Source organism: Protomyctophum bolini (assembly GCF_963924005.1).
Source record: "Protomyctophum bolini genome assembly, chromosome: 12".
Classification (NCBI taxonomy): Eukaryota; Metazoa; Chordata; class Actinopteri; order Myctophiformes; family Myctophidae; genus Protomyctophum; species Protomyctophum bolini.
This window is the reverse complement of record NC_137873.1, coordinates 27163959-27190464: the sequence shown is the minus strand read 5'-3', so window position 1 is coordinate 27190464 and position 26506 is coordinate 27163959. Positions and strand designations below refer to the sequence as shown.

Below are 26506 nucleotides of genomic sequence, written 5' to 3'. Positions count from 1 at the left end.
CCCAACCAAGCACCTTTTAGGATGCCATGGGCAGATCTTCCTGCAAGAGTCGATAATACTTGAGCAAAGACACAGGAAGATAGAAACGAAGGATTTTTAGTAAAGCCTAAAAATGTCCTAGTGCATGCCTTCCTCAACAAATTATATTCTGAGAGAAGAGAGAGAGAACTGTCTAATCGTGAAATAGTACACCATCCTGTCAAATCAGACACAGGCTTCTTGAGCCTTTTGTCCAATGAAAATGTTATTGTAAAACTGTTTTCTGTGCCACAACTCAAAAAGTTCTAAAACCTGTGATATGCGGGTAACGAAGCAATGGTAGATTGATTTATTAAGTAGGCAGCATTTCTGGTAAGTGCGATGTTTCATATTTTTGCCCTCGATAGCACACTGCATGATCAGTGTACATTTTATTCACTTTCAGAGTTCAAGCAGTAGAATTTCTATCATGATCACCGAAAGCCTCACCCAATTGTCATAAAACAGTAAAAATGTAATCGTTTTAGCATCCAATCTCATCAGTAGTAATGTAGAAAACACACTTATCCAGAGTGTTTCGTAAATCGTAATACAGTAAGTGGGAAGAATTCTAGTTAACAGACGAGGATAAATGGTCAAGTAAATACCGGTATTAAATAAAGTGCAAACTAAAACAACTAAGTGTTACAAAGCATTAGAAGCAGTGATGCAAACATCAAAACTAGCTGATAAAGCATTTAACCACATTGGCACTTGCGAAATATGGACTGTGACGGGAGGCGATCTCAGAATTGAACAGATTTGCCACAAGACCATTACAAATCTGACATGTAATACTAAAAAGATATGCCTCGTTTTTTACTTCAATTAGGGTCATTGACCATGCCCCAAAATGAAAGAGAAACCACAGTGCATACAGTAGGCTGCAGTAGCCTACAGATCACCAGAGAGCGACACACCTAAATCTCCATTTCACAGAAAAGGTTACGTTTAAAAACATACAGGCAATACTTGTGTTTAAAATCAGGTTTATTAATACCGTTCATTTAAAAAATAATGAATACTAATATGTCAAAATATTATATGTGTAAGGCCTCGTTTCAAAGGTGAGTAACAATGCTGGTCCCATCTTCCCATATAGCAAGGATATAAAATAATACCACAATCAACTGGCGCTACAGCTCTTTCTTATTACCATCTCTGCAGTAATCTGAAATAGAAAGCACAAACACAGTGTGTTACTCATTCTATTTGGGTTCTTTAGTTTTTCCACGGTCAACTGCTCTAACAAACAAACATATAACAGAAAGTTGTTTTAATGCTACAGTATGTCACCTGTGTACAGTATCACTACACAGTAGTCAGAGAGATTGACACGTTTTGCTATCGTTACATACTGTATATAAATGAGAGCTTTGTGTGCAATAGTATTCTATAGTATTCAACCAGGTGTACTTGGTGGATATAAAGGAAGGATTTAAAATTATGTTTGTTTCAATTGTCATCATTTTTGATGCTTTAGTTTTGAATATTTCATTCAGTGAACCGTTTTTAGCGACTGCAAATAAAAAAACATTAAAGCGGGTTATGAATTTATACACATACTGTACTACAATGTACTGAAAGAAATGATCAAAACAAGCATCATTTGGTTGCTGTTCCTGTGCATAACCAGTGGCTGCTCAGCAATGACTGGAACAAAATGGCGGCCTGCACCCCTACACTACGCTAGGATGAGCTAGCAGGCAACTGGACTGTACTGCACTGTAGAGTTATACATTTTACCATTTCGCATTAAAGACAATCTGCTTGCTTTGTGTGTGTAAAAACGAGATGCTGTGTAAATTAAATAGGATGAATACAAATCCTGAAACTGTAACATTGAATAAATTGGTCAAATTAAGCAAATAAATATTTGCACTAGAATGGATCTAGAAACAAACATCTAAAAGTGGAGGAATACTATGTCTTATTTGGTGCATTTCCTTTACAATAGGATACGCAGTTCTTTTTGAAACGTCATACTGTACACATAATCTGAAAAATTGAGATTATGTCTGAATGCGATTCGCATTTAGTTGGTTACTCAAGTACTTATAAACGCCTCATCATATTCCCCTTTTGCCTCTTTAACGTAAATCACATCTTGTACTTGCTTTCACTTCATGTTGGCATTAATCTGTGCAGAAATATTGCTATCTGGGGAGGAGCATGAACGAAGGCTTGTGGAGAAAGCAGTAAAAAAAGTGCTGCATCACGTCTGTGGGAAAGGAAATATATAAATAAGTAAAAAGCCGAGGCGTAGTACCTGAGTTGCATAACTCCTCCGCCACATGTTCTGTACTCTGGCTGAAGGCAGACATGATCTCATCCTCCAAGTCCTCCACAATGGTTTCACACTGAGGCCGAGAGACGAGCAGAGAGAGGGGTTATTCATGCATACAGAAGAGAAACGCGTTCGTTCCTCACCAGAGCTTCATGGTGCTTGTCATTTCGCACAATAGCGGGCACAGCACTCAGTGAAGGTGGCGGCCATCTTTCCCCTCCGCTGTCTTGCCGTTCGGCCATCTTGTCACGCTCAGGCCGAGCTGCAGCACCAGAACTCTACGCTGTTTTCACCGATTGGATATCTTTTACCCCCACCCCAAACCATAAACAGTAGCAGACATTTTCAATCCAACATCGGTGTTTAAGAATGTTATATGACAGATGTAGAATCTGTCATATGGGAATTAAGCATCATAAAAGCCAAGTTCCTGACAAACGGCAAAGTACATTACGCCAAAATAGTACTAATCGGATCGGATCAGCGAAACCTCAAAGGCCAGTTTTTGAGTGCCTAAAAAGGTATCAGGGGAAAAAACAAATACTTCTTAAAGCGGTGGCATGATCCCAATCAACAATTTCAAAATCATTAAGACAACCTCCAAGTTCAAAGGGTGTAACAATCATTGTACAATAAGTTAGAGAAATTTAAGTACTGTATATAAAAGCAGTTTTTCCTCATTCAGTTTGTGATTATTCGCAAAACCAAACTTTATAAACTGACATCAACAGATCTACATGATTGCAGCGTGTCCCAACACGTTGTAGAAGAGATTATGTTTGTATTTTTGTATGGCTTGACATTTTTGTGGGATTCCAACCTTTCAGTCAAAATACCATTCCTGACAGCACTGTGCCGTTTATAAAATCAACAATACTGTATATGAAGCTTGCATAGGACAGATGCCATATGCGTTATGGGAACTAGACAAAGTCTAACATGACGAGAGCAAAAAAGCGTATTATTTATTATCTTCTCTGTACACAAAATGTATACACTATTACACTGGTATCAAAGTCTACGTCGAAGTAAATTGACGGAAAGTAAAGTCAAACAAAATTTCCTCTCTGGGATAGATATAGCATTATCTTTTAATGTGATAGATGCATGGTAACCTTTAAACTAATACCAGTGCATGCTAAAAAAGGATGACTGCAACAACCTGGGCCCAACAACTATTTCCAAATGTATTCAAATATAAAATAGAACCATTTATGTCATGCAAAGTTATGCTGAACTATGCTGATACAGAAGCACAGAAGACCAAGATTCAGAATCATGGCTCTTTGAAGAAACAAGGTACAGGTGTTACAGAATACAGATAGTTCGCCATCATACTCACTGCAAATTTCAGGGCAGTGGAAGCACCGTCCGGTCCATCAAACTGGAAGTTGTTGAAGTCAGGGAAGTCCCCGGGGGTCCCGCTGCTCCGGGGGGCAAACCTCTTGTACTGTTTCTCCTTGGTGTCAGGGTCCACGTGGAGGGCATAGTCACTCATACTGTCACACACACCCTCCAGCAGCTCACTCAGGTGAGTCTCAGAGCGAGCCAGAGGGACCTGGCCAGATAGATAAAAATAAAATAAACAAAAATATAAAAGTCTGTTAAATATAAATATCAGCTGCCTAAACTGTGGATGAAGAAAAAACAACAAAAATCGAAATAAAAAATAAACTGTAGTTCACCTGTATTTCAAGTTGTAGTTCATATCGGAGACTTTTGGCCAACCCATGTGACCACTCAGATCAATAGAGTGACGTAGCTATATGCACATCAGGAAATTTATCTCCAAAATAGTGTGCATGGATATCTTTAAAAAAATATGTCCCAAATGTATTCATCCAAAGTGTCCATTTTCGCACGACACCCCCACTGGGTCACGAGGAGTGACCTCTCGTTTCCGCTGTTTTCTCCATCCACACCGACAACCCTCACCCCAAAACTGTGACTTTTAACCTGTGTCACCTCTGCTTGTAGAACTCCCCCACCCCGTCCAGAAAGCATTTCTAGAGTGCTTTTCTTTTCTCTTATCCTCTCCTTATGGAGGGGGACAAAACAGTGAGCGGCAGCGGTGTCTAGACAGGTCAAGACAGGTGCAGTGGCCGACCAGCACCCACCCTGGCCCTGCCCCTCGGTTGGATGTCCTCCCGCCCCGGAAGAAGAGGGTGAAAAGAGGGTGATGCTGGGAGGGATGGGGAATGGAAGGGGGCTTCACACCTCTCTGAGTAAGGGGGGGTGGGGGGGTAGCCCACAGAGGGGGGTGAAGGGTGGTGGTTTAGGTGGACAGGGGAGAGGCCGAAACAGAAGCCAAGTGCAGGGTAAACAGCCTGGTGTCATCCTGTCCTTTCAACCCCACTCCGTTCCCCTGCTCTTTTTCAGCCTGTACACCCCCCCCCCCCCCCCCCCACCTCCATCCTCCAGTGATCAAAGGAGGAAGTCTCTGGTCAGAATGTGGGGGTGCATGGAGGTTTAAAGAGGGCTTGGGATGGTGGGGCGGCGGGGGTTCAATGTAGATATATCCCCTGACCCTATTGTCTGCTGCAGAGACCCTTCCGGCCTAGCCTACTGTGATTTTACTTACACACGCGCGCAAGCACACATGCGCCCAAACACACACACACACACACACACACACACACACACACACACACACACACACACACACACACACACACACACACACACACACACACACACACACACACACACACACACACACACACACACACACACACACACACGGACGCATGTACGTACGCACGCACGCACACTCCTTTTTTTCAGATGTGACTTTGTGACAAAGAGCTTGCGTGTCTCTCTGCCATCTGCTCTCTGGGTCTGGAGGGGGAATCGAGCTGAGCCACAATTCTCTCTCTCTCTTCCCATCACTGCAACTCCCCTCCTGGCCTCCTCCCACCTCTATTTCCCCCTCCTCAATTCATCTCTCCATCACCGCTCTCAGGACGACCAGCTCTGCAGCATCCCACCTCCATTTCTCCATCCATCCACTCGTCCCCTTTTCTTTTCCCTCCCAAGCTTTCTCTCCCTCGAGCCACTCCTCTGCCCCTCTTTTCCACAGCGCCACCACCACCACCCCTCTTTTCTCTGTCTATCCCTCTCTTTCAGAGCCAGGAAGCTGCTGTATTTAACCTTTCATTCAGCCCAGGGAGATCCCTTGAGCTTGACAAGCACGTTGTGTGGAGAAGGGAAGTGAAGTCAGCCACCAATAGATGGCGGGTACAGCACTGGGCCAAAAGGTTGAAGGGCAAAGCATGGTGGGATGTAAGGTCACGTCGGCCAAGAGACGATGAGCTTCACCTATCAATCAAAATCTGTTTTTGACAACTTTGACGCCGGGGCAGTGGTATAGCTAGCTAGGGCTGTCGCCATTACACATTTAAGTTGGCGATTAATTGTCACACAAATAACAGCGATTAACGATTTAATTGTGTTTTGGGGCGTCGGAAATTGGAACATTATGAATAGAAATGACATCTCTGATTGCCTTTTAGGCTACGTAATCCAAAAGTGCACAGGGCAGATACGACAAATAAATAACTGAAATATACCAAGAAATTACTGGCATTTTTATTATTTTTTTACTTAAAAATAAATAAAAAATAAAGTGGAAATAGCTCATCTACAAGCTTAGTGATGCGTTGTAAGCTTTTAGATTACCGGTAGCTATTTTGGCTTTTCTTTTCATATATGAACATCTTTCAACATGGAAACGATTATGATGATGACAAAATGACAAAATTGTGATTATCTCAAATAATTTCGATTCGACGATTATGCAATAATTGTGACAACCCTAGGCAGTGGTACGCCACGACATGGAATAACGAAAAACTAATTCTATGGTAACTGTTTGGCAGGGAATGGAAAATGTTTATTTTCAAAATAAAATTATGAAATAATCATGGGTCACATATTTGATTGATATTAATGAACCACTTGAGCCCTATTGTAAACTTCAGTAGGCCTATACTACAGTGTTGCACAGCAAATATAACAGATTTTCAAATGTATAAACATCTAAATAGCAGATCTACAAGCTCACAATGTGTTGCTATGTGACGCATTGTGAGCTTGTAGATCTGCTATTTTCAAATAGCCGAAATGTATAGGCAATTTTGTAATAATAATCAAAATAACAAAATAACTAGTAACTAAAGCTGTCAAATAAATGCAGTGGAGTAAAAGTACAATATTTTTATCTGAGATGTAGTGGAGTAGAAGTAAAAGCATTGAAAATTGGACATACTCGAGTAAAGTACAAATACCTCAAAATTGTACTTATAAGTACAGTACTTAAGTAAATGTACTTTCCACCAACAGCGACAGACACACACATCCATATGTCCCCAATCCTTGGGCTTGGGTTGGAGTCGTTATCATGCCATGCTGCTAAAATGGTTTGGAATTAAAACTCCTTCCTCGCCAGTCACCGCCTGGTGAAAGGGACCTGTCAATCAGCAGCTGGTTTGAAGAATGAGGTGGTGAGAGGGGGGTGGAGGGGCGCGCAAGGCAGGCCTGGGCCAAAGAATAGGCTTCTCAGGGATGCTATCCTCCCATTCAATTCCCATTGGACAGCCGGGGCCCATTATTGCACCACTGTGGACAGGGGCCTTTCAATTTTATTGTCTGGGCGATATGGGCTGATGAAGACCCATAAATTAATAATAATATTGTTATCAAAGAGGGCGGAATGTAAAGCAAAGCGTCGGTCTATTAGATGTGTCATTTTGAGACGTGTTTTATTATGCTACTTAAACCTCGGGTTAATAATAAAAACGTGCGGGGAAAAGGGTTTGATGGTACGATATCACTTCATTAGATAGAAGGGCAGAGATACTTCTCAGTGTTGTGTGATTTCCATCATAGATAGCTGCCTCGCACAACACAGGAGGACTACATGTTAATTGCCTGAATGTCATTAGTTTATAGCCTAGAGCAGATTCATATTTGGCATTTATTTGAAGAGAAAGAACAGGTGAGCCTCGGAGTCTTCACCATCCTTATACTTACTGGCTTTCTTTGCCAAAACACATACCCAGAGATGGTGAGAGCCGCAAACAAACTCAAAACACAATGCACAACACAAGGGAAAGAGGATGTCACGTCACTCGATCACACACCTCTTTTCTCCCTTCTGTTCTTCGGGCCGATGCCGTTATATTACGTGTCAGAATGCCATTGTGTACAGACTCATTCTCAATGCATGACTTCCCACCAATCTCTAGGAGATCAGCACGCTACTCCAACTAAGTTCAATGTCTTTGGAGGCCTTAAATGTTTCATTGTTGCAGTCGGGCAGGTTGAGAACCTTTTTTTTTCTTTTCTCGCCCATGCCCCCAGGAAGTCCTACTGTGACCAGGGCCAAAGAGCAGAGACTTAAAACCAGCAAATCCTCCTCTGTGATGGCATCTAAGCTGTGACATCCCAGCCTCTCCGATTCACACCAGGTCAAACACCACTGAAAAGGATGGATCCAGGAAGGGCACAGGGATCAAGGTTTGGCTCCCTCTTTAGCTCGCTAACATTTGATGGGCCAACAATGTAACAGGTGGAGGTTTGTTTTGCGGGTTAAGAGAGGAAGAGGGCGGATCTCTGGGCAAACAGAACTACATCTCTTGGATAAACGTGTCTTGTCTGGCTGTTTCACTACACTGTCAAATCCTCGGTGGTGATTTGACTCCTGAGTGTGAAAACGTACACACCATCAGCGCTACACAACTGGATAGATTAACACTGAGGATTTTACCATGTATGAAGTCTGCTTGGTATTCAAAGAGAACCGGACGCCTTGCCTTTTCAAATCGTTAAATATGATTATGCAATATAATTATTGCAGGCTTGACTTATTTGTCAGTTAAACAATTATATTAATTGATCAATACACACAGACACACACGCACACGGATGCATACAGAGAGACAGAGAGAGAGAGAGAGAGAGCTTAAGGGCAAACTAAATGGAGTCTGAGTGGGACCCACAGGGGGTAAAAGAAGAGTAATTAGCATTCATATATAAATGAATCCAACTTTAGACAGCTGCCTAATGAGAAGCCAGGAATATGACATGTAGCAGCAGCAGCAGCCCCAAAAGAAATGCAGGACACCTGCCTTTGTTGAGGTCCATGACACAAACGCATTATGAAGCACAGCACATTAGACTGTTGTCCACTATGTGTTCTCTGCATGGGTTTCCTCCCATCCTGTCCCGTTAAGACCACCTGAGGCCCATTCTACAAACGCCTTCTATAGCAGTAGTTCTAACACGTTCAAGATTTGCAGCTTGTATATCTGCTATTTTTGAACAGCCATGGCAAAAATCTGACGTGACACCGTTCAGGGTTTAAACGGGTTAAATTTCTACAAATTTTGTTGGGTAATTTACTCTTCTTCTTCTTTTACTTGTTTCGAGGCGACAGAAGGTGTAATTAGTTCACTATACGATCTGCCCGTGAATGGAACGATTGTCTCTCACTACTAGGAAAATGATAGCAGTGTGTTAGAAGCTATCAATGGCTAAACAGGGATTAGAGGCGGTGGGGAATCAATACGTGGAGATGGACACCTCATGAGAGTCTTCTCCCTGGACAGTAAGAGGTGCTGGGGGCACCGCTGGGACTTGACCTCATTAGGGCTGGAACATCAACCTGGATCCATAGACTCACAGAACCTCAAAGGCATGCAGGCAGCGGCAATACTACAGACATTTATTAGTAAGGACTCAGGAGAGAGCAGGCCTACTGCCTACCCTCTCTGGACGACGTCTTTTATCAGCTCCCTAATGTTAACTCTTAGATGAAGAAGAAAGGTGCCAGAGAGAGAGAGAGACATGTGACAAGAGGTGACGCAGTGGATGATTATTTTCAGTCTCTTTACGAATTTAAAATCCATGGATTTTTAATTTATTTATACATGATTTGTCAAGAAATGCTTTGTAAAGTATTAAATATTCAATTAAAATGTTATGGGTTATTTCCCCCCCTAAAGTGACGTCTGGAGGCAGCTTGCATATTACGAAGCAGCAAACTGCTTTCTGATTGCCGTCTTATAGTAAACACACTCACAGGGAAATCAGGATTCCTATAGTCGGCTTGTCAATAGGACGTTTACAAGCCGAGAAAATAATGTATTTTCGCAGGTCCATACCACGTTTGAGCATGCCTAGTCTTGGCAACAGCTTGCCGTTATTGTTTTGTATTTTGTATATTCTCTTTGTTCATTGCGAGGATGTCTCCTGTTTGTAATTGCCAGGTAAGTTAAATTAGCATTAGCCTCAAGCAGCCAATTCCCCACAATACCCTCTCTTTATACATTTTAGTGTACTTGCAACTGTAGATGAACTGAAATACTTAGACAAGCCCGTTTGGCATCACCAACCATAACACGTTCAAAGTCAGAAACTAAAAACCAGGTTTACAAGCAAACATCAAATCGAACGACACCCTCATCACTGACTAGCTTGATGTAGCCAACTACACATCTTCTTTACAAACATTGCAACAACGCTGGTTAACACTCGTTTTGGAGTAGAGCACATCAAAGCCTTCTACAAAAACATACGTGTTTGTAAAGATGATTTTAAACTGACAATGGTAACAACTGAGGAGGTACTTAAAAGACTGAGAGCCCTTCAACCCCACAAGGCCACTGGCCATGACAATATTCCCTCCAAAGTTCTCAGAGACTCTGCCATCTCTATAGCTCCAATCATCACCCACATAATAAACCTCTCCATCAAATAGGGACGGGTCCCCCAAGATTTCAAACTGGCCAAAGTAACCCCCCTGCACAAGGGAGCAAATTAGACCCCGGCAACTATACCGCCCTGTTTCTATTCTTAGCTCCATCTCGAAAGTGATGGAAACAATTGTCTATGAACAGGTTGAAAAGTATCTTGCAACAAAAACAAAATGATGTATGAATTCCAATCTGGCTTCAGAACATCCCACTCCACTGACACATGCCTCCTCTATTTGAGCGACCACATCAAACACGAGATGGATGCTGGCAAATACTGCGGCATGGTCAAGCTGGACCTCCAAAAGGCTTTTGACATCGGCGTGAACCACTCCATCTATAAAAGCCCCGAAAAATGTCTGTACTTCTGTCTGTAGCCTACACTTCCTTAACCTGACTCTGCCAGATGGGGCAGTAGAGAGTAGGGACCGTCTACAAAGTGCAACACCGAAAATATTCAATAACTTCATTTCTAATATGCAGAATATTGCCAACAAATTTACACATCAATGATTGTACTACAGCATTAATTTAACCTCAGAGTTTAATCGATTCTATGGCTCTCTATGGGCAGTAGGCGGTTAGCTGGGCGGTTAGGGACCGTCTACAAAGTGCAACACCGAAAGTGAAAATATTCAATAACTTCATTTATATGCACACCAAATTTACATCACACATCAATGGTGTACTTGTGATTGTACTACAGCATTTATTTGCCAAAGAAAAGTTTAATTGATATAGGCCTACTATATAAACCAGTAGCCATTAGGGTTAACGGTTGGCCACCCAGCAACGTCATCTATCTATCTATCTGTCCGTCTGTCCGTCCGTCCGTCCGTCCGTCCGTCCGTCCGTCCGTCCGTCCGTCCGTCCGTCCGTCCGTCCGTCCGTCCGTCCGTCCGTCCATCCATATTAGCCTACTTTTGTGCCCAACCCAACTTCCCACGATCATCTGAAAACAATTCCCTCTATCAATAATGTGATCTATTACATCGCATTAAAACTCATCCAGTGACACAGGTGGATACCAGTTTTGGCCCTCGTTGCCACCGAAGCCCATTATAAATAAAAGAAAGAATTTGTAATTCTATTGTGCATGTACACCAGATTAGAGGAATTTTCGAAGTAAAAAAAGTTTGCACTCTTTTTGCACAGGCAGACAGACAGATACAGAGATATCCAGGTGGGACACAGACACAGTTAAAATGGGTGCTATAAAAACAGGTATTGCATACTACAGATATCTCCATATATACAGCATGGGCACAAAAGGGACACAGACAGATGGGTACATGAGAGACGGGTATTATTAGGTTCCCAAGTTGCAAGTACTGTAGGCCGGTGGCCGTACAGGCACGTACAGGTCTAGTTGAACTAAAAACAAACATTAAACCTGTATATGGGAGGGGCTAGCGCCCCTCAAAAATAAATGAGAGGCTACAACTGTGTCCGTTTGTGTTACAACCTGATTTACGTGACAACACCCTGCGTTCATGGGAATGCAACACAGAACACATGACATGCTTTCAATGTGCAAACACAGCTGTAGTGAATGATGGAGGACGTCAAACTACATTTGTCTTCGATAAAGTATCAATCGAAAACAGTCAACTGTTGAGCAATATCATGAAGCTTAATAGCATATTGATAATCATCAAAGGTAAGACTTACATTGTATTAATTTGCTAACCTGATTGAGTCACATACGTTTGTCCATTCTAAATAGTACATTTTGATCTTATCGGTTAATTCTGTATTTATCTGGTGCTGATACAATAACACTGGCAATGCTGAACAAAAATGTCACCTTTGCATTTAAAAATCATAGTGTGTGTACTGTGTACTATTCCAGCATAGCTGCACACAGCACATCAGTGCACAACTAACTGGCTAGCATTTCTATGAGCGTTAAAGGTCAAGTTATAATTAATAAATTCGTACTCATTTACAGGACTTGACAGTAGTGGAAGTTAAACATAAAATACCAATAAAAACATTATTGGTTTACAACCCGTGGGTCGCCAAATGATGGTGTATTTTCTCTATTAAGGATATTGTAGCGGTCTATTTGTATTGGTGGTGGGGAGGGGGGCGGGGCGGGGGTCGCGAGACAAACGAGCATTTCCGGGGGTCCCCAACCAAAAACGTTGAGAACCCCTGGAATAGAGCAACTAATGAATGGATAGGCTGTATCCGTTTCACAGTAGATGTCAAGATCTGTGTTATTACTTATTTCACAAGAAATTATCAGTACCTTTTTGTCCGTCACTGTGCCATCAGGGTTGAGTCTGAAACTGCCAATATTGATGGTTTTCTTTGGGTCCACTTGGCCGATGGAGTAGCTGATTTCATCCACAATAGCTCTGCATGCTGGGAATAACAGAGACACATATCCCCATATATCAGTGATTTCATGTCAAGGACCCCCAAATAGACACTAATCAGCCCGCGGACCCCTATGTGAAAAGATATGTCAGGGGCCCCCATAAGAGAAGATTTTTACAGCTCTAGCAGTGATTCTCAACCATTTTAATTTCAAGGACCCCCAGTTTGACATGCATTAGTCTACAGACCCCCCATTTAATGGCATTTCTATCTCTGTGACCCCCAATTTATATTGTAAAATCAATGGTAATTTAACTCTGAGTAGAGAGTAGTAGAGAGTGTACAAATGGAACCCATTGGGTTGGGTTCCATTTGTACACTATCAGAGTTATAGGCAATTCACACTGAGACGGACTGAATCTGTTTAATTGGAACCAATTCTGAATACGGTTGCCTGGTCCCCGATGGCCATGATTCACATTGCCCGAGATTCAACAGCGCACCCGGGTACACTTGCATAACACACTTTAATTCTCCTGATGGCGGTGTGCTTGATGACTTTGACTGGCGCGTCCGGACACTGACCATCAACTCTGCGACATTGTCTAAAATAAATCCAGACACACTGCATTGCATTGCCTCTTTGGCGTTATACTACTTCACTGTCAGCCTGCCTGCTATTCACTGTGTCAGTCAGTCTGTGCTCCAGTGTCGTGTTGGAAATTAGTTTGCTATGGATTCTACTTTAGCATTATTATTATTTTGTTTTACTTTGGAAACTATGCAAAGCAAAGCCCAAGAGCCACGTGTCGTCCGCAGAATAAGATCAGCGCGTACTGCGGTGCTGCAGATTCAACAGGAGACGGGCGGCGTTGAGAAATGCGCTGGTGTTACGCGTCGTGTTGACGCTTGGCTCGTCGACTAGAGATTATGTCACGTTCTTAAAAAAAACAGTCCACTTCCTTCTTTAGGTACGCATGCATTCACATTGGAACGATCCGTATCTGAATACACTTCAACGGTCCAGAGACCCGCCCCCCCATGCAGTCCCTGGGGACGGTGGGGCGATCCGCTCCCGGGAACGGTACGCATCATTCACACTACCACAACATCTGCCAAGTGGTCCCGAGTGTGCACCCGGGACCATAGTGTGAATCGCCCCTGACAGACCAGTTACAGACCAAGGTTCCAAACTATCATTTAGCTGGGAACTCCCTCAGGGACACCTGGGGGTCCCCAGACCCCACTTTGGGAACCACTGCCATATATGAACAAATGCACAGACTCAGACTGAAGGTGTTTCTGGCTGTTTCAGTCTAGGCTGAAACATAAAGGTGACCACTAGGCCATCATGGCCTCTGCACTCTACTGTAGCAATGATTCTGCCAAGCAAATTAACCACTAAAAGCCCACATGTTGTTGAGCGAATAGAATACTGAAGCAGAATGCTGAAGCTGGGGTTTAACCAGTTAAGTCTCTTAGGAATGGCTTTTCTATAAACCTGTTTGACGGGATTTACATTTTGACATTTGACATTTGCTTTAGACTGAACCTCACAAACAAGGCAACTGATTATGTAAACAATAAATCACATCATAGAAAGTAAATCAGCACTTGAGTAGTCTTTTCACTTGATACTTTCTTACTTAATCAAGTAATCATTTTAATTGACAACTTTTTGTCAAAGTTTATTTTAAAGTAACAATACTTTTTACCCAAGTACAGTTTTTGCTACTCTACCCATCTACCTCTACCTTTAAAAGTTTGAAGCTCAGTCGGTAGAGCACTTCATGGGTTCGATCCCGGGCACTGCCAAACTCAGCGTATGAGTAGCATACAGCTAATACCGACAATAAGCCACTCCTGACCTACTTCTTTTTATGATCTCAATATGGTAAACTGCAAAGTGGATATTGTTCACTTTCAATGAGGGATGATGATTAAATATGATAAACTAGTCAAGGTTGCAATGTTCCTTTTTTTCTATCCCACGATTTTTGCAACCCATTTTTTCAACCAGTGTCAATTATCTAATGTAACTCCTGGGTGCTACACTTCCTCTGCCAACCTATAGTTAGAGCAACAGACTGATCTCATGCTTCCTTCTATGCATGAGGAGTCCAAGTCGCATCTTTTCACCTGACAGGGGGGAGTTTCCCCGGTTGGACGTAGCGCGTGGAAGGAACAAGTTATTCCCAACCAGTTCCTTAGAGACCTACCCTAGGAGACAGGGCGAGAACATGCACGCGTTTTTTGTTATAAAAATGTTTTGTTATAATAATACAATATTGTTAATTCAAGTCAACTTGCAATCATTGAGGATTTCTCAATGGAGTTCTCGTATGCAGATTACAGAAATCTATACTGTCAAATTAGTTTTAATTCTTCTAGGGTCCCTACCCTTGTGCTTCTGCTTTAGAATGCCTTGCATGTCTCCCCTCTCTCTGCCCTCTGCTTCATTTCTCTAGTGTCTAAGGAATCACTCTGCTATAAATTAAAGCATCTTTCTGGGAAAAACTAAAATTACCAATTAATTACACAACAGATCTCAGATCGAGTGAAATCAAGACGCAAGGCAATATATTGCATTATGAATTTTTATGATGATGGCGACGATGTACAACACAATATCCACGGATATTGACCTTTGTGAACGGTCAACCTTGCATTGCCCACTTTTGGGATCCAATCCCCCAGGTTGAGAAACATTGGCCAAATGGAACCCTTCAGCCAACAGGAAACACCCAGACCTCCCCACCACACATAAAGAGCTCCATCCATTGACTTACCAGAACAGTACAGCATCTTGTCTCTTTTCCCATGGCTGCTGTTGATGAAGACCAATAGCAGCACCAGAGTCATCTGAATAATCCATGATGCCATGTCAATAACCTTGGGAAGCAGAGAGAGGGGGATAGGGGTCAGAACCCATTCTGTTGGACATTAGAACGGAGTGGTTCTCCGATGACAAAATCAACATAGAAAGTGGAAAAAAAGGTGAGGGAAAGGGGACATGGTCTCCACAAGGTATCAGGTACGGTCGCCCCTAAACCATCTCGCCCCTCAGGTCTCTTCTGCCGACCTCACACTGACCACTCTGTCCGACGGTTCTTGTATTCTTTATTTAGTTTTACTGAGAATAAGGTTAGAAATAAGTTTAAGGTTAGGCATAGTTTTACTGTGGTTAAAGTTTAGGTATAGGGTTAGGTTTAGGCATAGTTTTACTGAGGTTTAAGGTTAGGACTAAGGTTAGGTTTAACCGTTTTAAGCATAATTTACTTAGGCTACTTTAGGAATACCAGGCCGTGCAGTTCCGCCGGCTGTACCCCAGGGCGACTCGTTTGGTATTCCTCCACAAATAACTCCAGTTAACAGGGATTTCAACTTCATCAACAAACATGGAAAACCCCATTATAGTACATCAGATGAAAATGTGAGACAGATACTAAGTGCGGACATAGCTTGCTTAAATTACTTTAGACAGTTGTGTACACGAGTGCAATCTCGAGTTGGTCATAAAACTAGTTCTAGCCACAAAAATACACTTGTGTTAAGTAAAAGTTACAATTAACCTTAATTAATTGATTATCAATTAATTCGTGTCATCTATTTTGATGGCATGATGATGTCATGAAAAGGAAAAAAGGGAGTTCCAAGAAACATTTTCTGTTTCACCAGGACGAGAATCCCCTTCGTTTCAATCAGAAATCATGACTCCTATGGCTATGATCTGATTGAAACTAAGGGGATTCTCGTCCTGGTGAAACAGAAAATGTGGGTTTGTTTTAGTTTGTTCCTATATCATACCAGTTCATTTCATTGACTTGGCAATATCTTTTGATTCCAGTCGTTTAACCAGTGACCCGGAAACACCAGCAGCAGTGGCATGAGAGCCACTGATCGGAGTCTGACAGGTGCCTTCACTGCCTTGTTTGTGTGCGGAGCTGTGACTTGATGCAAATGTGCAAAACGAGAGCTCCCTCTTTCACTCACATTCATTCAGTCAGTTATTCAGTCAACTCAGCCTAGCTTTGCCTTTCACCCGCCTCCACATCAAAACCCAGGCTGCTGCACCATGATCACGAAGGAGAAAACCCCTCACAAAACATACGCAAGCGGTGTAGCCTGAACCCGGCGTCAGCCCGTGTCCACTGTCCAGTGAAGTCTAGTCTTTCTTGTTATCCACCATGGACAATCCACCTGTTCAAAACGCTACTGGGAGGAGGAATAGCGAGCTAAAGCTAAAGCAGCAGCAAGGCAGCTCGTCTTACCTGGCGAGAGGAGCAGGCTTTGTACAGTGTCTGGTGTGGCTAGAATAGAAACAAACAGACTTGAAGTGACGTCGTGTGTTGCGGGGACAGTGCGTGGGAATGACACGGCTGTAATACAATCAATGCCAGTCTTCATGAAAAGCCGTTACTTATCTGGCTCCCACGCTTTGCATTTCAACATCATTATCAGTGTGTGTGTGAGCGGACAGGAGGACAGTGAATACAGAGACAGTCCGGACTCCGGAGGACGTGCTCCGCTCTGGGCTCGCCACGTTGTGACAAACTGGAACCGTGTCGACCAATGGCGTTGCGAGCTCGAGCGCTACCGGCCAATCAAAACCGCTGGACGGGCTACCGTGTGTGCACTGTGCTGTGTACGATGATTTCATCATCGTACGACGGTGTCGCCCACTAGAAATAGCAAGATGTACAAGCTCAACTGCTCAAGCCAGCTGTGAGCTTCTAGATCTGTCATTTTAGCAGATGCCTGTCAGTTCAGTTCAGTTGAATGAATCGGTTCCCTCACTCATTGGCCTGACAGGAGGACCGCAGCATTGATCAGATCTATTCTACATACTTGACATTATGTACTGTGAGAACAATGACAACATAACAACAAAAGCATTGTTATGTTGTCATTGTTCTCTAATATTAGATGCAAATGTCAATTCACTTGTTATGCTGTTCATTTCCGTTCCAATAGTGAACATATTGCCGATATCCTTGCACATACATAGCCTACTAGAGCTTTTGTATTTGTTTGTTTTTTTGTTTGCTTTCTTACTTAATTACTGTGTGTGTGTGTGTGTGTGTGTGTGTGTGTGTGTGTGTGTGTGTGTGTGTGTGTGTGTGTGTGTGTGTGTGTGTGTGTGTGTGTGTGTGTGTGCGTGCGTGCGTGCGTGCGTGCGTGCGTGTGTGTGTGTGTGTGTGTGTGCGGTGCATGTGCGTGTGCATGCGTGCATGCCCTACCTGTCACTAGACAGTACCAGGTGGTTTCTTCACAGGGGAATTTGACCTGGTTTCCCCTGAAACTAATGGAATGTCATCTATGCTATGGCACCAAGGTCTTTATTGGCCAAATAGATAAACTCGCTGAGAGTAGGCCACTTAACTCAGGCAAGGAACATTTGAGCCCTGGCCTTTTGTCTAAACCAGTGAATCTCAAGGATACTGTTCTACTGTGTTGTACTACTAATGAATCAGTCTCGATATACAGCCTGCATTATTCTTCTTCAGTATGTTGATGTTGGAGTAAAATTTCATGACCAATTTACGATGTACTACATATTGTACGTTAAAGCCTTCTTTTCTGTCCACCTCTAATGAGGCAAACATTGCTTATAAAATATCAGGTGAAGTAGAGGTGTATTAATCCATAAGAAGACACAACCGTGTCAGATGAAGAGCTGAACCTGACCTTTATGTACACCATCAGGTCCAAACTAAGAGCTTAGCTGAACTTTCCCACCTCGCACCGATCTGTCAGCACAGCTGATACTATGAGCAGTATATTTCTGCGTGTGTGTGTGTGTGTGTGTGTGTGCATGTGTGTGCGTGTGTGTGTGTGTGTGTGTGTGTGTGTGTGTGTGTGTGTGTGTGTGTGTGTGTGTGTGTGTGTGTGTGTGTGTGCGCGCGTGCGTTTGTGTGCGGTATACAGAGAGGCAAAGGTTGCTCTGATATCCTCATGAGTCTCATACAAGAGCAAGGTCAAGGTGAACACGCAAATGTGATGTGTTATCTCTCTGACAAATGGGCAAACAGACATTACGTGTTTGGAACAAAAATGAGGAGCTTCGAATCCTGAGATAGGTAGACATGCATTACACACTACAATTTACAATTTAGGCATTTAGCAGACGCTCTTAATCCAGAGTGATTTACAGTAAGCAAGAAAAACACATGGTAAGGTAATACATCAAATACATAAAAAATAGTTGTGTCACTGACTGTTCTCATGACCTCAGTACATAATATTGGAAGAAAAATATGTCACTTAGCAGCAGATATCAATCAATCTGTAAGTGTACACGTGATAATGCCAGTACAGCAGCAATGGAGTGCATGCATACAGAGTCTATACACACAAACTGTGTGTTGTTCAACACCAACATGCTCGTTCATACTCGTTCAACAGCCTGGTGGTTGACAGGTGAAAACCTTTCCATAGTCTGGTCACGTGGCTTTTGATACGTACAGGTATAATGCCTTATAGCTTGTGCAGTGGCATGATGACGAAGGTTGTGGCTGGGCCTTGATAATCTGCTCAGCCTTGTCTATGCACCGCTTCTTCTATCCTGGAGGGAGGGATCTGATGCTCACCTCCAGAGGGTGGTGGAGTGGTGCGGGGCCATCCGCAACCAGCGGTGGACAAAGTACCAGTGGTGGGGGGGGGGGGGGGGGGGGGGAATGTACTCAAATGTTTTACGTAAGAAAAAGTATCAATACTGCAATGTACAAGCACTCTGTTACAAGTGAAAGTCCGGTAGAAAATATTTACTTGAGTGAAAGTACAAAAGTATTGGCATTAATATACTGCAAACCAAAAGCAAAGGTAGGCCTACTACTCATTGTGCAGAATGTCACTTTTCACAAGGTACCATACAATTTATTCAAATCTTTTGAACATAGCACATCTACAAAACACGTTGTGAGCTTGTAGATCGGCCATTTTCAAATAGCCACATTTTAAATAGGGCTAAAGTGGTTAATTTATGTTTTGTATGTAACTAGTACATTTTTCAAATAATCGTGGTGGAGTAAAAGTACAATATTTGCCTCTGAGTTGAAGTATTGAAAATAAAAGTAAAGTATACCTCAACATTGTAGCCTATACTTAAGTACAGTACTTATAGTAAATGTATACTCCAGCGCTTTGAGTTCCAGTAGCAGGCGGTACTATGGAATGCGTCATGCAGGGTGCACTCGATAGTGCTGTTGTCGAAGGTCCTGAGGATGCGGGGGCTTACACAGACCTTTCTTCAGCCCTCTACTAGGGCATTGTTGAGCCATTTTCACCATGGGCGTGGTGGAAAAAGAATGTAATAATGGATGTAATGTTTTTTTCCTATATCACTATTAAAAGAGCATTTAGCCTACTCACAACAATGACTCACATGTACTGCCTAAGGCAGTCAGTCGTCTAAAAGTGAAAATATCCTAAACGGCTTGGGCTGAATGAGAACCGAACCATACAGCGGACATGTCCACCTCAGTGACATCAAAATCAATGACTCCATCAATGAATTTAGAGCATGTCTGCTTTCCGGTGTATCTATCAGATCTGTGTTGGTGCCCTCGGTCCCAGAGGAGGACAGGAGACAGGGGGGGAGGGATAGAGAAAAGAGCTGGGGAGAGAGAGAGGGGTGAAGGAAGGCAAGGGTTTTTGGATGGGATCGTGTTCATTATCTCCCTTTTGGCAGTGGATTTGTCTGGCTAACAAAGTTTGCACTGACAGCTTGTTCAGCCTGAGTTCTTCTAATGCCCTCTAGCTGTTTGTTTCTACACTCTTACACATTTAGACACATGCTCTCTCTCTCTCTCTGTCGTGCACGCACACGCACACACACACACACACACACACACACACACACACACACACACACACACACACACACACACACACACACACACACACACACACACACACACACACACACACACACACACACACACACACACACACACACACACACACACACACACACACACACACACACAAATAGCCTCTATGCCTGTGCCAGCTAGAGCTAATGCAATGCAGGTCAGCTTGATGTGCATGCAGGCGAAGACGGCGCGGCACAGATCAGCACAGCACAGCACAGCATGATTCTGTTTGGCTTGATCCAGTGTCTATGCTATCCTCATTTGACAGTCAGGTATTTTGTACCTATTTTTTATTCATTATTGCCATTGTTTTGTACAGCAGAAGTTTGTTGTACAAGCTGCGGTTTAGCCTAATTCTAAGCTCTTCTAGGCACTTTTGTGGTGATGGGAACAACTTAGGTGTTTATAGTTGAAACGTGTGGATCAACACCGATCTTGACCCTTGACCACCAAATTGCACCATATGTCCAATACCTACTTATAAAGTTGCTTGTTTATGTTGTGATTTGATAAATATACAAACAAATATACGTACAGGCAGACAAACTAACTACAATATCACAAAAGCTTGGTTACTCGACTAACTGTATAGTAGTGAGACAGATAATTGATGTTTTCTTTTTCTCAGGGACTTCATTTGCACAGTAATTTAACATGGACCCCTATACCCATACCCACCCCTTAACCACCAGGACAGCCAACCATGTCTATTGTTGTAAGATGACCTTGGCAGCGCTGTCCTCTTGCACTGGCCTGCATGCATCTACGATCAACCTGGCAGCTATCAGTGACAGGTCATTCAACGCCACTCTATCCTAACCAAAGCCTGGGTCTGATAAACTCCGCCTTGGTGAAAAGCTTATTGACCTCCTTAGTGGAGCATAATGAGACTCCGGCATGACAAGATAATTGTTTCTCCTCTGTATTTGTTTCCATGTTGTTAAAGGGAGACTTGACTGAGCCAGTGACAGATCTTGAAGGGATTTATCTGTGACGTTATCTCTGATAAGGGCAGGAGTGTGCCGAGATAATTGTTTGAACATCACGGCGCTCACCTGATCTATAAAGAAAGAAGATTAGGTGGCCATTTAATGCATAGAGAAGGAAAGTGTCACATTTAAAAGGAGACATGGGGGGTAAAAAAAAAGAAGAATAAATGGATAGCTTTGGGAACAAACTAATTATTTGCATGGGCTCATCACTTTCAACAGGAAATTCATATTGTCATGAGGTAACCTAATTTCTTGATAGCTAAAGGAGTATTCTTTTTCCTTTTTTGCACCCAAATGTTTATTTGTACATTCCAACATCTTCATCATGCAAAAGCTTCAGACCTCCCAAAACATATATTAAGATACAGAAAGGGACAGTAGTGCCCTCATATACCTGTCAAAGTGAGTGATACCCACAGCAGAGCGAGCACCACATGATCTGATAGCCCCAAATGTAGAGCACCATAATCTGATACCTAAAAATGTAGAGCATCATGGTTGATGGATACATTGATGTGTTTACACACCATATCAAGTTGGTCATACCCCCATATCATGTTTGTAGATCCTTGTTTCTAGGGAAAGAGAGTTTTATATATAGGTCACACTGACCACGGCGCCTTTATGCCCTCTCGGCATGAAGCTTCATCATCATTGCTTCCTGGGCCAACCACGCCACCACCGCCATCACTGCACTGGACCAATGAGATCTCCTTCACGTGGGTGCGGAACGACAACGAGGAACGCTCGCTCATCCTCCAATCACGATAGATAAACATTGTGTCATTTGGATTATAAAATGTGTGTTCACATTATCCAGGACCCTTTGGAACTCTGTACATTATGGACTTAATGCTATTGTATAGCCTGGGTCTTTGTAATAGCCTATCTGTTCCTTGCGAGATTATATTTATATAAACTCCCCTCTTCTTTAAATTAGGTCTCCTCTTTCTTGCGTCTTCCAATACAAGGGTTTTGCTATCCATTTCCTGGATGGTAGCTAAAAGGGTGTATTTCTATCATTTTAAATGTAAAAGATTTCATTCTGATTCATTTGAGTACATCCAAAGTTCTTTCAAAAGGTTTCCATCATTGTGCAAATTGTCTTAAACTGACAGCACTGGGTTTTTCTGAAATGGTTCTTTTGGGCTCAAAGTCCTACATTTCTACTATTTAGAGTATTCCATGGGTATTTTCTTTTACATCTCGGTTTTAAGCCTGGCCCTTAATTAACTATTAATTACTGATATTGGGTTAATATTAATATACATAATTATAAAAATATGTAACAATGATCTGCTACCCCCCAAATGTATACTTGAATCACTGGTTTCTTTCAAAACTGGCCTGGAAATAATTATTGTTCTTCTCAGACGACCATGGGGAAGTAGATTTTAATTCCTGTTGAAATTATGTGTCACTCACTGCTGCCATTTTTCCTTCTTCTCCTTTGTACATATTATATGTATGTATATTGTATATATATTGTTTCATGTATTTGTTCATGACATGTATTAATATTCTATGCTATGTTGATTAATTGAATACATAGGACCACGATGGAAATAAGTTCCATGCAGGACCTTTGTGTGTTATCCTTTTAGCCTAAATGCCTTACTGTGTCTTATAGCTGTTTACATTTCTGACTAATAAAGTATTCAATCAATCAATCAAAACAGTTTTTTAAGGCTTAGTGACAAAAAGCGTCACTAAACCTGTAGTACAGATGATGGATTTTCACTTCCCCAGTGAACATGTTTATGTGAACTTGCAGCTGAACTTGTATACGGTGAAAAGGCACAACATGTTTATGTGAACTTGTAGCTGAACTTGTATACGGTGAAAAGGCACAACATGTTTATGTGAACTTGTAGCCTGACTTGTATACGGTGAAAAGGCACAACATGCCTCGGAATGCACGATTACTATTACATGACAACTACTGTACAAGAGGTCACCTTCCAATGACACCTAGACTGTTGAGAAGAGGAATGTCCTGTAATGAGGTAGCGCTACAGAGAGAGGCTTGCACGCATGCATGCGCACACTCTCTCACACACACACACACACGCACACGCACTCGCACACACACACGCACACACACACACACACACACACACACACACACACACACACACACACACACACACACACACACACACACACACACACACACACACACACACACACACACACACACACACACACACACACACACACACACACACACACACACAGAGAGAGAGAGAGAGAGAGAGAGAGAGAGATTTTAGTACATTATTTTTTAAACAAGGTTGGGGATGATGTCGAGGAATGGAGCTTGCGTGTCATATTAAAATATCCACATATGTTGTGGGATAATGTCATAATGTAGGTACTGTGACTGATGTTATAGAGCCAAAACCGTTCAGGCATAATAACCTAAATAATAGCAACCATATTATTGGGACAGCATGCATAAGTCTGCCGCAAGGAGAAAGACATTGGCGTGAATTTTGGTCTATAAGCCATGCAGCATTGGTGTGTGACAGGACAGGACATGCATCTTAACAGCTCAACTTAATGATGGGCATTAAAAAAAACAATACAATACGAGAACATGCCCCACCACCCACACATCCACCCACTCCCATAACCAGCACTGTCAACAAAAACTACAACTAGCACAACACTATAGCATGGCTGGCTGTTGGTGATATCATGTCTGATGGACCAGAGCACAAAAGAGGTGAGGTTGAGGGTGGGTGGGGTGTGATGGGTAGGGGTTAGAAGAGAAAGTGTATTTTGGGGGCGGTTGTTGGTTGGTGGGTGGGTGGGGGTGGGGGTAGTTTATGGATGGGAGCAGAGGGGCACTGGAATTAGTGGAGCATGGAAAGGAATGGAAGAGAGCTACTGGGGAGGTGCCAGACAATGAGAGAGAGGGACAGAGATTGGTTGTCACACAAACATGGCAGCTGGCAAACTACCATCCATGTATTGTCTCCACATAATAATATATTTAGTTGATTATGGTGCATTTACAAAAAATGTAATGCAAGTATAGGCTCATGCACGTTCCTTCAGCTTTTTCTTTTTCTTTTTTAATAAATAGTGTGTTGGAACAATGATATTTTTGCCCCAGCAATTGTTTTTGTTTTCCACCAAAACAACGTAGATTTCTCTACCACATTTCCACTTGTCAATTTCATTCCGGTCTCATCTTCATTTTAAACCCTGCGTGACAGCCAGCTCTTCTATGGGCAGGCCTCCAAGCCAGGCACCAATTGGAGGCGTCATGTGGAATCATTTCATTACGCTGTGTGAGGGAATTAACCTTGACGTTCAGTAGCATGGTGTAATTTGGGATTCACGGCATTAAGGGAGATTGCCTGTCAGGTTTGATACGCTGCCACGTTGTTGTTGTGTTCTTTTTTTTTTTACAACAATACACTCAAGGGTTTTCCATAGCATTTAAGGATCAGTCAACGAGCTTAGGCGCCATCAAAACCCTTCGATTTATTTTATTTCTGGGGATCTTCACTTGCACCCAACTAAGTAATAGATTCTTTGTCCAGTCTCAATCCATGCATCTGTCCATCACACCACATAGTCTTGCTGGGAAACTGCAAATTCCTTTTTATACCCTGCAAATGTGGGATGGTTCACCTGAAATGTGGCCCTAAAAAAAGGGGAAAAAAATGAATTATGTGCACATGTGTGTGTGTGTGTGTGTGTGTGTGTGTGTGTGTGTGTGTGTGTGTGTACTGTGTACACACACACACACACACACACACACACACACACACACACACACACACGTTTTTTTGTCTCTTAAATTTAGAGTAGCCAATTATGTTTTACCCCCTTTTTCTCCCCAATGTAGTCGTTATACCAATTGATTCCTCCCACACACATTTCTGTGTTGTCACTGCTGTTGTATCCTATAGTGGCTCGCCTGCCAGTGAGGAGGCCTCACCGGGAGGACGTAGCGCCTTCGTCCTACTCCTCCCGCCCAACACTCCCCGCTGACAGGTGCCGCCCCAGCCCGTAGGAGGATGTGCAGTGATTATTTTCATCCTCCCCCCACCCTCCCCTGAACACAGGCCAATTCACCCTTTGTCAAGTCCCGCGTGTGGTTGTGCCCCTCTTCGCACCCATTGGTTGCCATTTCGTGGTTGGACAAAAATCCTTTCTCTCCACTACCAATGACATAATAATAATGATATTTTGTGCATTCAATTCTTATTTTAGAAGGTGCAGCATGGTGACAGCATGGGCATATCATGTTTTTTTAAGTTTTTTCCAAAAATGATGTTTTAACAAATTCAACATAAACAAGGCGAAACCAGGGCGGAACGAGGCAGAAATGAGCCTGCTGGTTAGTCAGTCAGGGAACAATCAGAAGGCTGACAAATGGCGAACTGAATTGTGTTCGTGTAGACGCCCGGCGAAACCGGTTGCACCACGGCGGATTCGAACCCACAATGATGCATAGACTGTGTTTTTTTATGAGAGACACAAATGCAGAATGTGTTTCATGGACAATAGTAGTAGAATACATGTTCTGGTTGTTCTAGCCTTTGTATTCGCTACATCAACACTCACTATCTTCAGTATAGACTTGTGGGAATTTAAGACTCGAGTTGGAACACACATCCATCTTATCACACCAACATAGCATCCAGTTTTGTTTGTTTTTCATACAGAGCTGTTGACAGCCTTCATGAGGCTCTTACCCCTTCTGTTGACAAAAATGTCCACCACAATGCTGCACAAGTTTGTTTTCTAGAAAATGCCAATTAAAGCCGTTCCTCAGCTTGTTGGTACATGGGATTATACACTCCATGACTTGGCACCGCTCCTGTTTTCAGGGCCCACGACATTAAATTAAAAACCAGCCTCGGCTGATACACAGTAAAATCCTAGTTATTTTGGCTCTCCTGACTGGAATACACTATAATGGATTAAAGCTCAAATCACCACCTCTATATGCAAAGAAATTGTATTTGCATAGAAGCTTTCGTTAATACTACGTACATCTTGCAAATAGCAAATCAAAGAAAGCGGGTAAAGTATTCTTGTCAAGCATTCTTTATTTCTGAACATGAAGCATTGAGAAGGAAATATGTTTTTCATCCCCGCAGATGGAGGAAATTAATCAGATGAGTTGTACAGGGGATATGGCCAAGATTCTTAAATAATAACAATAACTAGAATGGGACACTCCGCCGTGCGCCTATCTCCGACAGACAAGGTTGCTTAGCCAGGGCTGTGTAA

At 42.6% G+C, this 26506-nt stretch overlaps 1 protein-coding gene across 1 annotated transcript; it reads right to left on the bottom strand.

The window, feature by feature from the left end:
- Positions 1-990: 990 nt before the first annotated feature.
- On the bottom strand, positions 991-16902 carry cnpy1 (canopy FGF signaling regulator 1). Its single transcript, XM_080777430.1, has 6 exons — positions 16656-16902; positions 15174-15276; positions 12314-12429; positions 3648-3863; positions 2288-2378; positions 991-1189 (listed from the first exon to the last, which is right to left on the bottom strand). Exons 2-6 carry the CDS (start codon positions 15265-15267, stop codon positions 1155-1157), a joined length of 552 nt encoding a protein of 183 aa, XP_080633556.1. The 5' UTR covers positions 15268-15276; positions 16656-16902; the 3' UTR covers positions 991-1154.
- Between the last annotated feature and the right edge of the window lie 9604 nt (positions 16903-26506).